General features: G+C 40.1%; 1 protein-coding gene across 8 annotated transcripts in view; it reads right to left on the reverse strand.

The window, feature by feature from the left end:
- RAPGEF6 (Rap guanine nucleotide exchange factor 6) overlaps window positions 1–12,780 on the reverse strand; it is a gene marked incomplete at its 3' end in the record, with an annotated part of 140,258 nt that extends 127,478 nt beyond the window's left edge. For 3 of the 8 annotated variants that reach the window (XM_083600072.1, XM_083600071.1, XM_083600066.1), the window contains exon 1: window positions 10,802–12,773. In XM_083600072.1, coding sequence (XP_083456198.1) covers window positions 10,802–10,870 — 69 coding nt within the window. In that variant the 5' untranslated portion in view covers window positions 10,871–12,773. Of the gene's footprint in view, window positions 1–10,801 lie in introns of all 8 variants that reach the window. The other 5 variants (XM_083600073.1, XM_083600069.1, XM_083600068.1 and 2 more) reach the window with 4 other exon arrangements.
- Between the last annotated feature and the right edge of the window lie 2,997 nt (window positions 12,781–15,777).

Below are 15,777 nucleotides of genomic sequence, written 5' to 3' on the forward strand. Positions count from 1 at the left end.
AAGCAAACTGCTCTTCTTGTACTACCACAAGTTCTGCATAGCTGCAAAGGGCTCCTAGTAAGCCCCTTGGTTGTACAAAATATTTAATATTCATTGATTACATGATTAAAGTCATCCAGAGAAACCTGCAAAATGTTTTTCACTTAGAAATCAGATTTAGACAAGCAATTTATTAAGGAATATAAAACAGGCACAAAATTCAGCTTTAATTTTGCTTTTAAAAAACCCAGTAGTTGATAACAAGAAATAGAAACCTAAAGACATACTGAAAACTTGCTTCCTTTAAGCAATAAGCTTGGGATTGCACTAGGCCTTATCTACTGCAGTTGCATCCATCTTTTGGAGTCAGGATGCAGGTAAAAGCCACATCAGTAATGTTTTTATAAAAAAAACACTACCGTGATTAAGTCCCAATAAAAGCCTGCTGGACTAAGAGAGTTTTCAACTGATGCCAAACTCTGAGTCAATGTCATTCATGTATCTCGGGGGGGGGGGGTGTTCCATAGGCAGGGTGCCACTGCAGAGTAAGCAGTCTCACTGGTTGTCACAGTAATACCTCTTGGTGGGCCTCGCCCATCCATCCTATTACCAATTCTGTTTTAATTAATTTGGCATAACATAATGCCTCCAATTTCCCAATATGAGTTCGGGCCATTACCAAATGTGACATTTTCTTCATGACTTTTGTAATATGTGCGTAGTTTGTCATGTTGACATGGCAATCTACAAGAGGTCTGAATCTCTTTGGGACCTTTGGACCAAAAATTATGGTATCTAACCAAACCATAGTAACAACAATAAAAAACAATATTTTTACAATGCAAACATTGAGAACAAACAGAAGAACCACTTGGCAACAAATGTTTAAAGTGGGGCACTGGTGGCAGTTTTTTCATACAGCCTGTTCTTGATTTCCGAAAAGGTCTGAAACAAGCTAAATCGTTTACTAATTATGTGTTATGTACTACAGAAGTTCCAAGTATTTTGCATGTCTTAAGCAGATTTAGTGCTTTAAATTGATCACCTTAATTGGAAGAAAGCATTTTGTTCAGAACCCTATCCAGAGAATTTTAAACTGAAACCTATGATGAGAGGCACATGTATACTTTCTGGCTGAGATTCTGGTCTTAATCCAGTCTGTTCCGTAGGATTAAACCCTAAACCAGGGTTCACCAAACTTTTTCAGCAGGGGGCCGGTCCACTGTCCCTCAAACCTTGTGGGGGCCGGACTATATTTTGAAGAAGAAAAATGAACGAATTCCTATGCCCCACAAATAACCCAGAGATGCCTTTTAAATAAAAGGACACATTCTACTCATATAAAAACACACTGATTCACGGACCATCCGCAGGCTGGATTTAGAAGGCGATTGGGCCAGATCCGGCCCCCAGGCCTTAGTTTGCCTACTGATGCCCTAAACTATTTTCATTCTCAACAGCCTACTTTCACTTTAAGAAGGACAAAACAGCTTTGTCAGGGCAGCTCACAAGTGCTTCCCCAGTACCACCTTAGATTTAGGCAGCTGGTTAGCACAGAACTGGCATCGTGTTAATAAATCCAAATTCCCTCATAAAAGGACTAAATTCTATCCCAGTTTATATGTGATTTTCTACAGACCACCAAAATCTATTATTTCTTTTTCTAAACTGGTAATGCTGTTTCACTGTAATAAGAACTCTCTCATGACTTTTTCAGAAGTACTGATGGGTCTAACCAGCCTAACAAGCTGGTTCTTGCAAAAAGTGACTAGTTTTTAGGTACTAGGATGTATACGTAAAATGAGCCCAGCTCCAATTATCAGTTGTAGTACTGTGTGTTGTGTTCCCTACATATAAAAGTGGAATATTGTTTATTAAAAACCACCTAACCTTCACCAACAGATATTTGAAAACAGCTATTTTGTTTATAGCACAGATTCACAAAACCTTCCATAAAAGAGTAAGAAAAATGATTTTATTTTCATCCCTTACATCCTTAAAAAAAATCCTGACGGATATTTCTAAAAGCTTCTCTAAAGATATTCAATTCCCACTAATCAGGTTTTGACTGGAACACAAGTTACTTTTTCCAGTTAAAGACTCTGAACTACAAACCTACCCTACCCATCAGCCTCATAGCAAGAGATACCTAATTTAATAAATTGCCTGAGAAAAAGACAGTGGGATATTAAGAAATATGGAATTAAAGTATTTTTTTAACTGTGCTGTAAGAAGGCAAGTGCAGTGTTCAACATCTTCGACATTTAATCTGTATCTCACTTTCCTGCAGATGTGGATAATAAGCGCTCATTCAAGTACAGTTAGTAAAAAAAAAAAAAAGTAAAATAGTAAACGTTAGAATTCCAAATTATTTTTTTTAAATCAGTCACAAAACTAAAATCATATTACAGGGCTATCAGAATAAAAGCCTACCAGCTTGGGTAAACGTTCTACAGTGCCACTGCCACAGCTAAGAAAACCCTGCTAATTACTTTTGAATTGAAAGAGCTTTTGCTGTTCTCTCACAAAGGTAATGTCAGAAAGAGGCCTGAGTCCAGTCCTATGCTGTGATGTGCAGAAAATGAGCCACCAGGAACCCCCTCCTTCTGATCCTAAGAACTCACCCTCAGTTGGCATGGGTGAGCATACACATAGTATACTCAAAGCTATCTGCCCACAAAAGAGAGAGTGACCAAAAATCAATACATGATGGCTTTTACTTATTACAATAATGTAACAGGGCACTCTTCACAAAAGAAGGGATAAATGGAAGTCAACAAATTTCAGCCTTGAATACCAAACCCTTATGTAAATAATACCCAATTGGAGACACAATTGAATACAATAATGAGGACTAAAATGTGCTTTCAAAACCAAAGTTATATTTCTTTTAAATCAAAAGCTGAGAATTTCAGAAGTGGACCATTTGACAGTTCCTACCACACTAAGCACAAAACTATGTGCTTATAGACAACTACCAGCCCACTGTCTAATTATTTCAGTACGGGGTGGGGTGAGAATCAGTTCTACTTGTTATGAAGTCCCTGTTTCTCTGGGAAGTATACAGTGCCTTTGAGTCAGTTATTCAATATACAGTATTATAGGCAGAAGCAGAGCTTCTCTTACTTTAACAATCACTTATTGTCATAATACGATGACAATGTTTGTCACTAAGCTATGCTATAACTGGTCAACACCTCACTCCCCATTAGCCATTCGCTGACCTATTGAGCAAATGATGCATCCTAAAGATTGCTTTAACTATGTACATAGGTATCAAATAGCTCCATCAAGACTATTACCTTCATAACACAGGGAAGTGTAATCATTAAAGCATCTTTAATTTTAAAGCTTTCTTTTTCATGACATATGGGATGAAGGATAGCAAAGCTCCATTATAAGCATATATTCCATATAGAAAATAGGTTCACGATAGCTACTGAAATGTACAAATACATATAGAACCCAAAACATCCGTCATACAGTTATGCAAAGGAAAGTCTTCCAAGGGATGTGCCCTATAATTCAGGACATCCTGACTCACTGGCTCAAATTTGCCAGCTGACTTTTATGACCTCTAGAACGGGAAGCCCTAACACAGGATTTGTCACAAACAAAACAGGATGCAAGTGATAAAATATGCCATCATCCCTACCTCACAATTGAGAAGAAAAAAACTTTTATATTAAAGGAAGCCACATTTTCACGTTGATTTTTAACCACACATTTGTAAATGCTCAAAACTATTTGGGGAGATAGGTTTTTCTGGAAATAACAGATGATTTATTTTAAAGTAAATTATAAAAGTTGCTTAATTAATATAGGTCATGGAGGGAAACAATTAGCTAAGACTAACTCCTTAGTGCACCTAAAAGATTTAAGCATGGAAGTTATTAGACCCATGAAAAAAAAAAACTCTACTTCAAAATACCAGTTATTTCTGGAAACAAGAAGCAGATGTTTTCCTCTGTTTGGCTCAGCTGTGCAACAGCACAACAGGCCTTTTGTTATGCTGTCAGCAAGAATTTTATTACAGCCTTTTTTACAGTGTTCATCACTAGGGAATCTGGGTGCGTGGTACACTTTGTATATTAAAGGAGAATTCATAATAATGGCATAAACAGAAAACAACAGTTGCAACCAGAGCAACTTTGTTAGTAGTCTTCCATGATTTTAAATAATGGGAGAAAGCGGGATTAGTCCTTCAAAAGAAAGAACCATGCAATAATCCACCAAAAAGGTATTTTAAGAGGATGTGACAAAATAATTTCCAAAAAAAATCAGAAAAGCTGTAACTACTTATTTGCAACAGAAAAGTAATTTCAAACACAGTGTGCTCTAAAAGAGAAAACCTAGCTGACATGTATTTATGTTCCCCATTATCATCTACTGTATACAGTATTATTTGAAATAGTAAAATAAAATTACATATCTTTAGAAGAAAGTAGCAAACAGTAGGAAGAATTCAGTGTTGCACTATTATGATAGTCCTCTCCATCTCCCCTCTCCTCCCCCTGCGTGTTATTTGGGAGGGCTGTCTCGACCCCTCAGATCTGCATTGGGAAGTGTGGGGAACACACAGGAGGAAGCCTCATTGCACTAGCAGGATTTGTTGCACTGGCTCCTGCTGGCACAAAAATCCAAACCTCGGAACTCATCACTACAAAATTGAAGAAGCGAGTACCCACTGATGCTTTTCTGTTGTGAAGGAAAATAAGGATGAATAATAAATACTTCTTAACATTCTATTTTTTTCTGGACACCTTCATTCAATCAGTCCCAGCGCCAAATTACGTACTACTTTTACAACTTCACCATGCTCAAGCAGTAGCACATATCTTGTCAACAAGGGTAGAAGGCACTCTACTGTAATACAAATTAATGAAAAAGTGTAAAATGCAGATTGTGTGTATGGAGGGGGTCTAGATTCTAGTTCTTCCTCACAGTTAGTATTATATGATCAGCATTATCAATGCCAACAGTGATGAAAGAGCCTCTCCTCTACATCTACATTTGGTGTACCCTGCAGACAGGGGAATCTAACAGTGCAATACTAGCCATATTTACTCAGAGGTATACAGAACTCACTCCCTAATAAGCATAGTTAGGATTTCTGTCCATGTCTCTTACAGCACAAGTCTATACATCCACAGATATAAGCCATATTAAGTTTAATAGGACTTACTCCAGGGTAAGTGTGTAGAGGATCAAAACCTAATCCTCTGCCCTCACAGAATAAATAAATCTTCCTACACCATTTTGAATACTGTTAATATATTTGTATTGTAAAAAATATGTTATCAATGATTATATTAAACTGTGTATTATTTGAATAAAACTGAGCCAAAAATAGCCCAAATGTTACCTGCCATTAGACCAGTTTTCATATTTTAGTGAAATACAGTGAAGTTGCAGGTAATTTCAGGCCCTGCTTTCCATGCTGCCAGTGTACTTTATGAATAAAAATATTTCAAAAGATTTCCTACAAAATTGGCCTCAAGCAATAAAACATTGTCTTAAGTAGCCCAAAAATTTGCCAAGATTACAAGGTAGGCACTTCAAAGCACTTCAATATAGGGACATATAGGCCTTAATTAGTTTAAGAACTTATCTACTATTACCCCCATCCCCCCAAAAATGCTCCAATGATATTTTAAAGATAAATATCACTCTCGTGGTAATTTCACACACATTCATGAAGTTTTCCATCTCTTTAAACATGAACCAACATGTTAGCATATATGTTTTGCATATTGCACAGTTAAGAATTGGAACTCTACCAGAAAAACAAGAACTTGCTCCTGAAGAAAAAAATAATAATATGTAACACCTAGATGAATTTTAGTATCACACATTAAACCCTAAAGTAGACTAAACAATCATAATAGTTCCTATTTTAATAGGTTAAAGCAAGGTTAACTTATACCAACAGCAGTGCTTCTAATAGTAATGCATCTATCACTGATAATTATCACCTTAATTTGGGTAGAGACCTATGCATGAATGTGTTTAATTTACCCAATAGATTTTACGACAGTTATTACAAATAAAATTCCTAACTACATAACTACAAAAGGGATAACTGAAATGTCACAGATATTATTCCTATTATTACACAATCTGTTATTATTTGAAGTTAAAATAGTGGTAAAACTGGCCAAGGTATCTACCTATTTATCTGGCTTGTTTGTTTTTTAATGTGCCAGTTTCCCACCTATCAACCACATAATGCTGAAGGGCAGAGGTAGCTCACATAGTGTCCTCCCAAAGTTGCTGGACTACAACTCCAACCATAAGAGAAACATGAGAAGAGCTCTGCTGGACCAGGCCAGTGACCAAATAGCTGCCAAATCAACACACTCTTCCACCCAATCTCAGAGCTGGTGAAGGGACACAATTCACAACAAAGCTGTCAAGACAATCCTTACCCACCTTTACAGCTTCAAAGTTGGGAAAAAGGCTTGTTATGTGTCAAAGCGCAGTGCCATACCCATCTTGTTAAATGTAACTGTTGAAGGCCAGCTAACTATATTTCAAATATTAATGTTAGTTTGACCTCAGAAGCATGCACTACCAATTCAGTTCTCTTACTCCAGGCAAACTATACACAGAATTACAATATACCATCAAAGAGGTCATAGTTTTAACTAAATATCCAATTTTATTGCTAAGAATGCTTACTGTAAGAATGCTTATTTTCTAAAGAAAATAAAGAAATGATTTGCTTCCGTTTTGCATGATACCCCTAAGGTCTGTGTACTGGCCAAGATTCAAAGACCAAACTTCAAACTAAGGAACTGAGCACACCCCAAAGCATCTTCTTTTTTTATTTGAATGGCAGACTCCCATTTCCTTTTTTCATCAGTTTCAAAAGAGGTTTTCCATGAGGACTTCTATTTGAGAAACACAAGCCCAAACCTTCTTAGGACTAGAAAACTGTCTATGTGTTTATTTGGATCTAAGCCACTCATATATAGCCCATATAATAAAAGCTTATGGGCCTTTGTATAACATTAAATACGTATGTTTTCCTTCTCTTCCCTCAGTGTAGCTGCAGTCTTCAACTAACTGTGGTTTATTGCTGTATCTGTGGCTAATATTTAACTATGGTTTACAGAAACAACCAGAATCATAGAACACAGTTTAAAGTTGGCTTGTTTGAATAAGCCATGGTTAAGACCAACTATGGCTTGTTGGGGTTTAGATGTAACAAGTAACTGCAAGAAGTTTAAAATGGAAGTAAAAGCTGCCCATTGCATCATTGCAGTCATAACAGAGAAAAAAAGGGAAATAATCCATGAGCCAGAGGATCATTCATCCAACACTAAATCATTTCCACATCACACTAAACCAAGTGCAACACAAACAAGCTAGAAGGAGTTGCAGTGAGCTTTGGGCTCACACATTCCCCAGACCCTTCCCACTCAACTAGGAGGAATTCAGAAGATTTTGCTTCCACTTTCTTTTCAAAGTACCAGTAGCTTGTTTAATTGCTGCTGCAATATGAGATAGAAAACTTTTGCTTCTATTTTAAACCAAAGAAAGTTAATTATTATGACTGAACCTGGAGAAACTATAATCACCCTAAACCAGGCATCCCCAAACTCGGCCCTCCAGCTGTTTTGGGACTACAACTCCCATCATCCCTAGCTAACAGGATCAGTGGTCAGTGATGATGGGAATTGCAGTCCCAAAACAGCTGGAGGGCCAAGTTTGGGTGTGCCTGACCTAAACCATGCTGTATTTACACACACACATACATATACATATATATATACATATATATATACATATATATATACATATATATATATATATATATATACACACACACATACATATACACACACACACACACACACACACACACTGGTACCTCGGGTTAAGTACTTAATTCGTTCCGGAGGTCCGTACTTAACCTGAAACTGTTCTTAACCTGAAGACCACTTTAGCTAATGTGGCCTCCTGCTGCCGCCGCGCTGCCGGAGCACGATTTCTGTTCTCATCCTGAAGCAAAGTTCTTAATCTGAAACACTATTTCTGGGTTAGCGGAGTCTGTAACCTGAAGCATATGTAACCCGAGGTACCAGTGTGTGTGTGTGTGTGTGTGTGTGTGTGTGTGTGTATAAAACAATAATAGAGCAAGCCAACTTCAAGTCATGGTTTACAATCCTGGCTTGTTCCCCTAAACCAGGATGAGTCAATAGTGTGTCCTCCAGATATTGTTCAACTACAATCCCATCATCTCTGTCTACTGGCTGGGGCCAAATTGCAGTCCACAACATCTGGATGGCACCATTTTGGAAGAGATAAGAGACCAAGTATTTCTCTCTGTCAGATGTTAGGCTCTATTTAGATATCCACTATTTTGATATTCACCGCACTGGTGTACTTCTATATTCACAAAAGGAAAGCTCTATAAGAGAAGAGTCACTACTATATATGTAGCATATTTTCATTTCCACAGGTATGTGGTAGCTTATTGCCTAGTTGAGGGAGATATTGAATAAGGAAACTTGAACAGAAGATGCTGAAGGAACTTTTATTTATTAAATCTTTTGACATTTGGCAGTACACCATTGATTTTATTTGTCTAAAAGCAGCAAATACAACAGTTCTTGTTATCAACCTACATAAAACCAAGCCTGAAATTCCTTTCAGGTCAATCAGCACCGAGGAAGAAATGACTGAAAAATGACTGAATTTTGATTATCACCAACAAGTTTACATATGTGAAGTTATCACTTTGCATTGGAATTATTTTAATTATTCCAACACAGACCTGAACGGAAGAATATATAGATTTATCATTTTATACCACCACTACATTTTAGCACTTAAGTACCTGAACTGTTTCTAGCTTCAAGCTACCACTTACCTTAATACAGAGTTTTAGTGATCTAAGTTTTGATTTAACAATGCATATGTTCCACAGACTATCCAAAAGTAGTTAGTGACCCCAAGGTTCATATTCACACACCCCTCCCCGATATCTGCAAACATCTTTTGCTTATCTTTTATGGAAGAGTGCAAGCTTCTTTATTTCTAGCAGGTCTCTTCAGTTAGCTAACACCATTTTAGACAGATATAGCCTTTGGGTTTTCTGTTTTGGTTATAAACTTTCTTTTTTAAAAAAAAGAAGAAGGGGGGATTGAATGGCAATCTCTGTAACTTGACTGCTGAATGATCAAATTATCAGCAAGAAACTAAACAACACTAGCATCAGAAGTACTGGATTAATATGAATCCAGTTGCATCTGTTGCTACTATCCAAATATGGTTAGCTCACTTTCCATCTCATCCCTTTAAAAGGTAACAAGAAACAGGTAAAGAAACGTGCTCAGAACCTCATATACACATACTGGATAGAAATTAAAGATTATTCTTCTTAATCCTGACTATTCTTCAACTGAATTGGGAAAGAAGCATTTCCCATCAATTAGTTAAATATCCACTGGGATCCAAGTGCATTTATCAGGAAGTGGATACAGCTGAAGGATGGCAAACCAGGGATAAGTACAAAATTAAAAACCAGAACAATTTAAAAAACAACAACAACCAGTCTACCCTACAATCAATGATTCTTCCAAGTATGGTCTCCAAAAAAAGCCAGTTCAGGAAACATAAAATGAAGTAATGTGAAACCTAGTTTCTTAGATCTGAATGTCAAAGTATTATAGAAAGACAAAATAGTGAGAAATGCACATGAGATTGATTAAGATTACTGGCAATGACTATTTTCTATGTCCTATTTCAACACATTTTCTAGAAGGCTCTTGTTCCAGGATTCTTTGCTAACCGAAGTAGCAACAGAGAACAGATGCTTCCCTGTCTCAAAAAGAGCCAACTGTAGCATGGTTATCTTCCCATAGTGCCCCCCTCTCTCAACCACATATAATCACAGCAAGTATGATTCAAAAGACTCCATTCAGAACTTTTAACAAAAACATTCCCAGGCTGAGAATAAAATACAACAGCCTAACAACAATGGCCTTGCATAATTTACATTAAACCCCAAGTATTAATGGTTACAGGTTAAGAGTTTTAATTACCACATCAGTGCTTAAGCATAACTACACTGCAACCCAATATCCACTACCCTAGGAATAAGTCCCATTAAACTCAATGGGACACTTTTGAGCAGACATGTGTACAACTACACATTAGAGTTGCAAATTTCTACACACATGCTTTGTGAACAATTTATATGGGGATACAAAAGTATTTTAAACTAGGTGTCTAGATACCCATTTTAATCTTGAAGAACTATGTTTGAAAAATAGGTATCATTCAACTTTTACTGAGACACATCAACATCGTGCAGCCTAAATTACTGTGTTTCTGAGACTAAGAGATTATGGTCTTAAGCACTGTAGCTCTTTAAAGTTCACAAAAGGCTACAGAAGGACTTTAAAGTGAAAAGGAGGGTATTCAACTCTCCTTTCTACAACTCTTGCAAAATTACCCAAAGTGTGTCACTGCATTTGTGTGTATAAGGAATGATTTAACACAAAACTATTTCCTACATGAACTGTATTCCTGTGGAAGAAATATGTTGTTTGTCACTTCTTAGGAATGTACATATAGACATGTATTTCACCCATACTTATGTCACAATCATGAAAGAACAACCAATAGGCATTTCTACCAGTGTATCCCACACTGCAAAACAAACATGCATGCTTTGTCACGTGTGATGATACAATCCCAAATTCCGTGAGCAGCCCTAGATGGAAGCAAAAGTAGCCTAGAGTGCTTATGTGAAGCAGCTCCAACATTTAGGCATAAAGAAACCAAGTGAAACATTTACAGAATAACATACCTCTTGAGTTCTTTCTGATGGCTTTTTCCGCAGTGCTTGTTTAATCCTGGGATCCACAAGAGATGTCATCCTATTACGCTTGTTATCCAGTTGTCCTAGTTCACAAAAGGTTTTTTTTCCCCCAAGTCCAGGCAAACCCCCTTGTTACAACAATAATGGTATTGAAGAGGTTGTGGTGGGTTTTTTTAAAGTAATTCCAGACAACGGGCAAATCTGAGGAACTGAAAGGTTTCACGAAGATCTCAGCACCTCCAATACATATTCCGCATCCCCAGAGAGGTCCAACAGGGAAGAAAACATCCAGAGTTTCATCTCCTTCCAAGGTTTAGAAACTTTTTACAGCACGATCAAGGAATGAAAACAGTAGCCACACCGCTTCTTCTCTTCCAGCAGGGATCTTGGGAGCGGGATCCAAGAAAAGACCTCATAACGCCACAAGGTTCAAAGGAGGAAAATGTTTTGGAAAAGAGAAAGAGGGGAGTGTTTGTGGTTTCTGGAAGGAAAAAATGTTTGGAAGTCGGGTGGCCAAATTCTCCTCCAGAATCCGCGCCAAGGGAGAGCCGCCGGGGGGGGGGGTCAGATTAAGCACATGGAGGGCTCGGGGAACCTGGCGAGAGGGTCAGTGGGGTAGGGGGGGGAGGCATGGCCGAATCCAGGTGTTGGGAGGGGGTGGCTCAGCCATGGGGAAGAGGGAGGGACGGAGCGGGGAAGGCGAGCCAACGGATTCCAGAAATATGGAGGGCGGGGATGAAGGGGGGTGTTAAATCCGATGGTGAAATTTTAGGAGAAGGAATGGGAGGAGGGGAAAAGGGCTTGTGGCTGGGACTCGGCTCGTACAAACGGAAGCTTCGCTGCGACTTGCTAATTTGGGGCGGAGAGTGAAATGGGGGGGGGGGAGAGTGAGAGAGAGAAGAAAAAAAGATGTGGGGCGGGGAGGAGAGACGCTGGCTGACTGACCCGTGCGTGTGTGTGTGAAATTCTGTCACGCGGAGCAAGAAACTCCCGTGTCAGCGGGGCAACGGGGCGGGGGAGATAAAGTGTCCGTTGAGGGCGTTGAAGCGACACAAACCGCTCTCCGTGGGGCGCGCAGGCACGTCGTCCGGCCGGGGGGTCCCGGGCTGGGTCCCCGTTCGCTCCCTTCCTCCCCTCAGCGGCGCGGTGCCCGCCCGGGGCTCCTCCAGGCTTCTCCCGCGGCTGCCCGACGGGCGCGCGGCGCAGGCGGCGGCTGCTTCATCCTCCCCAGGCGGAGGGAGTCCGCTCGTCCTTTTCCTCGTTCTCCTCCTCCCTCGGCTGGGGAGCGGGCGGGATACTTGCTGGGTTAGAAGTTACCGGCCAAAGTCTCCGGACTTTCTTCGGCCCGCCCGCTGCCTCTCGCTCACTCGTTCGCTCGCAGGGACGGGGCTGGCTTCGCGGTTCTCGTCCTCTCAGGAACTCTCATTCTTTGCGCGGGCGGGGGATGAGGCGCACAAGTTCAACCGGCGACTCAAAACTTCCTCCTCTGCTTCTCCTTCTAGAGAAACAAAATGAGAGATAACCCACCGCCATTCGCCGAAATAAAAACTGGGGATAAAGGCATCCCTTCTCACACTTGCCACAAAAAAACGCACCCGAGCCAGGGAGTTTTTCAGAAACCGCGAAGGCGGGCGCCTTACACGGAGTATCAATTAGCGGAGGGAGGAGGTGGAGGAGGAGGAGTATAAGACTTTCGACTCCAGAATGGGCTGGTGGGAAAGGCGGGGCATGATCTAGACCCCGCCCAAAACCATTGCTCCTTCGTGGAATGGAGAATCATAGAAACTGAAAGGCTAGAGTAACACCATAGAGTTGGGACGTTACTCACACACACCCTGGCTTCCGGTTCCATTTAGAATGTAGTAGCCGCGTAATATGTCTGCGTGGAAGCGAGCGGAGCACAGCCGCGCCTGCACTTGGTTGACCGCTGCTTTTGACTGAGGGAGCGGTGGCGGTGACAGTTAACCAGGATAACTCTTGCTGCAGAGCGTTGATAACTCATTCATAGCAACACCGTTAGTTGAATTTAGTGCACTTGAAATACCATTATTATTGTTGTTGTATTTTTTTAAAAAATGCATATCGTCATAATACAAAACACCCACCTCAAAGTGCAATATGGAGATACCCCCTAAGGCAGGCGTGGCCAAACTTGGCCCTCCAGCTGTTTTGGGACTACAACTCCCATCATCTCTAGCTAACAGGACCAGTGGTCAGGGATGATGGTAATTGTAGTCCCAAAACAGCTGAAGGGCCAAGTTTCAGCTGCCTAAGGCTATCTTGCAGGGTTGCTGTAAGCCACTACCTTGCTCCCTCAGTCCTCTTGTCTGCAATTAGGGAATCCCTTAAAGATTACTGCAGTGCCTGGAGACAAATTGGTCTCTACAGCCACAGTAGGCACTGTAACCAGTGCTTTTTTTTCTAAAATAAAAATTAGGGATACTCTCATTTTGACTCAAGAAAAGCACCATTGTATAGTTCAAATTGGAGAAAATAAATAAATGGATAAAAGTACAAAGATTCACAAAATGTTTAGGGGTATGCGTACCCCTGTGTCCCCCCACCCCAGAAAAAAAGCACTAACTGTAACTCTCCAACCACTCCTGAAGGCACACTCCTCCATTCCCCCCCACCCCCAAAACAGACGGATGCCAACAACAGCAGCAATATGGAGCTATTGGCAGTGGCTGTGTGGCAGAGTTGTTGCAAACCACTATCAAAATGTGGGAGCACATTGCAGGGTTATTGTAAGTAGCTTTTTTTCAGCACCATCCCTACTCCAAAAACGTAGCATAGGAACAATGGCATTGCTGGGATGTGGAGATGTGAACAGTGATAAACTTACTCCTCAACCTCTGAAATCTTCGAATAATAGCATGACAGTGTTGTGGAAATATGAACAGTGGACTACAATGAAAGTTTGTTGTCATAAACTACTCTCAGCCGCAGCCTCCACCACCCTGCTTGCCCATCTCCAAGAAGGCAAGGATATTTTAAAGCTTATTCTTCTTGCGAAGCAGAAAGCATTTACAGAGCAACTATTGGTGCTAAAAGTAATGACGAAATCTGGTTGTCAAACTATCGTTGTAGTCTGTCTATGTTCTCTTATAATGGCAATGGCACCCACCCACCTGAGACATGCTGGAACTGAGTTCTGACTGAAAAAGAGCCCTGCATGTATGGAACATGGTAGCATCATGATCAGCAGCCCACACTGGCCAACCCACCAGTGTGGAGTGTATTTTTGAAGTCTGGTAATAGATGGACCAGGCTCCTAAAAAATAGGTTGTTAGCACGGCTGAGGAACATTAGTTTAGTTCCTGAGTTTTAAGAGGTTATATCATTATACAAGTAGTTCCAAGCAAAGAAAAGACATTTGGGAAAGATTGCTTGATAAAAAGAAATACGAGTGCTACTTGCTTATTCTGGAATTAAGGAACACCATATCAGAATAATTTCTTATAGATTGAAAAGTAAGCATCCTCTGTAATACAAATGGTACCTCGGTTTTTGTATATCTTCATTGACAAACATTTCAGTTTTTGAACGCTGTAAACCTGGAAGTAAATGCTTTGGTTTTCAAACACGCCTCAGAAGTCAAACATGCCACGCAGCATCTGCTGAGTGCAAGATCCTGAGGCCTAGCTGTCAGCTATTGAGTTTTCGATTTTTGAACAGAACTCAAACGGTCTTCCAGAACGGATTATGTTTGAAAAGCAAAATACCAGTGTATATTAAGGACACTTAACCTGTAAAACATATTTCTAAATAAGTATACAGTGGTACCTCGGGTTAAGAACTTAATTCGTTCTGGAGGTCCGTTCTTAAGCTGAAACTGTTCTTAACCTGAAGCACCACTTTAGCTAATGGGGCCTCCTGCTGCCGCCACGCCGCCATCGTGCGATTTCTGTTCTCATCCTGAAGCAAAGTTCTTAACCCGAGGTACTATTTCTGGGTTAGCGGAGTCTGTAACCTGAAGTGCCTGTAACCTGAAGCGTATGTAACCTGAGGTACCACTGTATTATACTTAGATTAAAACACACACATGTACACACATTTGCCAGGCTTATGTAAGGTGCATTATTGTCTAGCCAATACATTTACAAACTGCTCATCCTCATAAGCAGGGTGTCTACAGTTCACAAAATACTGGAATGTGGGACTGAATAACAGGAGGTAAATGAATCACTCCTTAATGCCTCTGCTTCCTGCATATTTCCTCTGAATCACCCTGACAGGGCCATTGTTAAAAGGGGGGGGGGCTGTTGAGATATAGGTAGAACACTGATCTGACCCTAGCTAGTAGAGCATAAACTATGGCCTCTATGTATGGAGAGAGCTCTGCAATCACAGAAATGTAAGTGGCAGTAAAATATTTTTACTGATACTTTCTGATGCATATATTTGTCAGTGGTCCATCTTTCTAACATCAGCCCCATTAGCAGCAGCTCTGTAGTATGGGTTTTAGCAACAAAAGCCTCTTTCAGTCATGCCCTCTAATATTTCTGAGGAATAACAATGCAATGCCTACTCAGAAGTATGTCATATTGAGTTTGATGGGCCTTAAGCCCGGATAAGTGTGTACAGGGTATAGGATTGTAGCCTATAAGCTTATACATGTGTTTCCTTAATACAAGTGTGCTATAGGTCTTTTATGCACATAAACATGAAGATCCAGAACATGGCATCGTATTTTATACAACTATTTTCAGTGACTAATTGCTAATGCATGATACATAAAACTTTTTTTCCCTTTCAAATTGAGTTGGGAAGAGAGTGACATGATGGGAATTTATGACTTTTAATTGTGGGATTTAACTCTAAAATCTAGAACGCTGGATATGTAACCCAGCTGTACAAGTCGGAAACTGCTATCAGTTGTGTAACCAAAAGCAATTTTTTCTTACCTATCTTCCTTATTTTCTTACCTATCTTATCTTCTTCCTAGAGCACAGTTATATGAA

This window comes from Podarcis filfolensis (genome assembly GCF_964270895.1).
Source record: "Podarcis filfolensis genome assembly, chromosome: 2".
Taxonomy (NCBI): Eukaryota; Metazoa; Chordata; class Lepidosauria; order Squamata; family Lacertidae; genus Podarcis; species Podarcis filfolensis.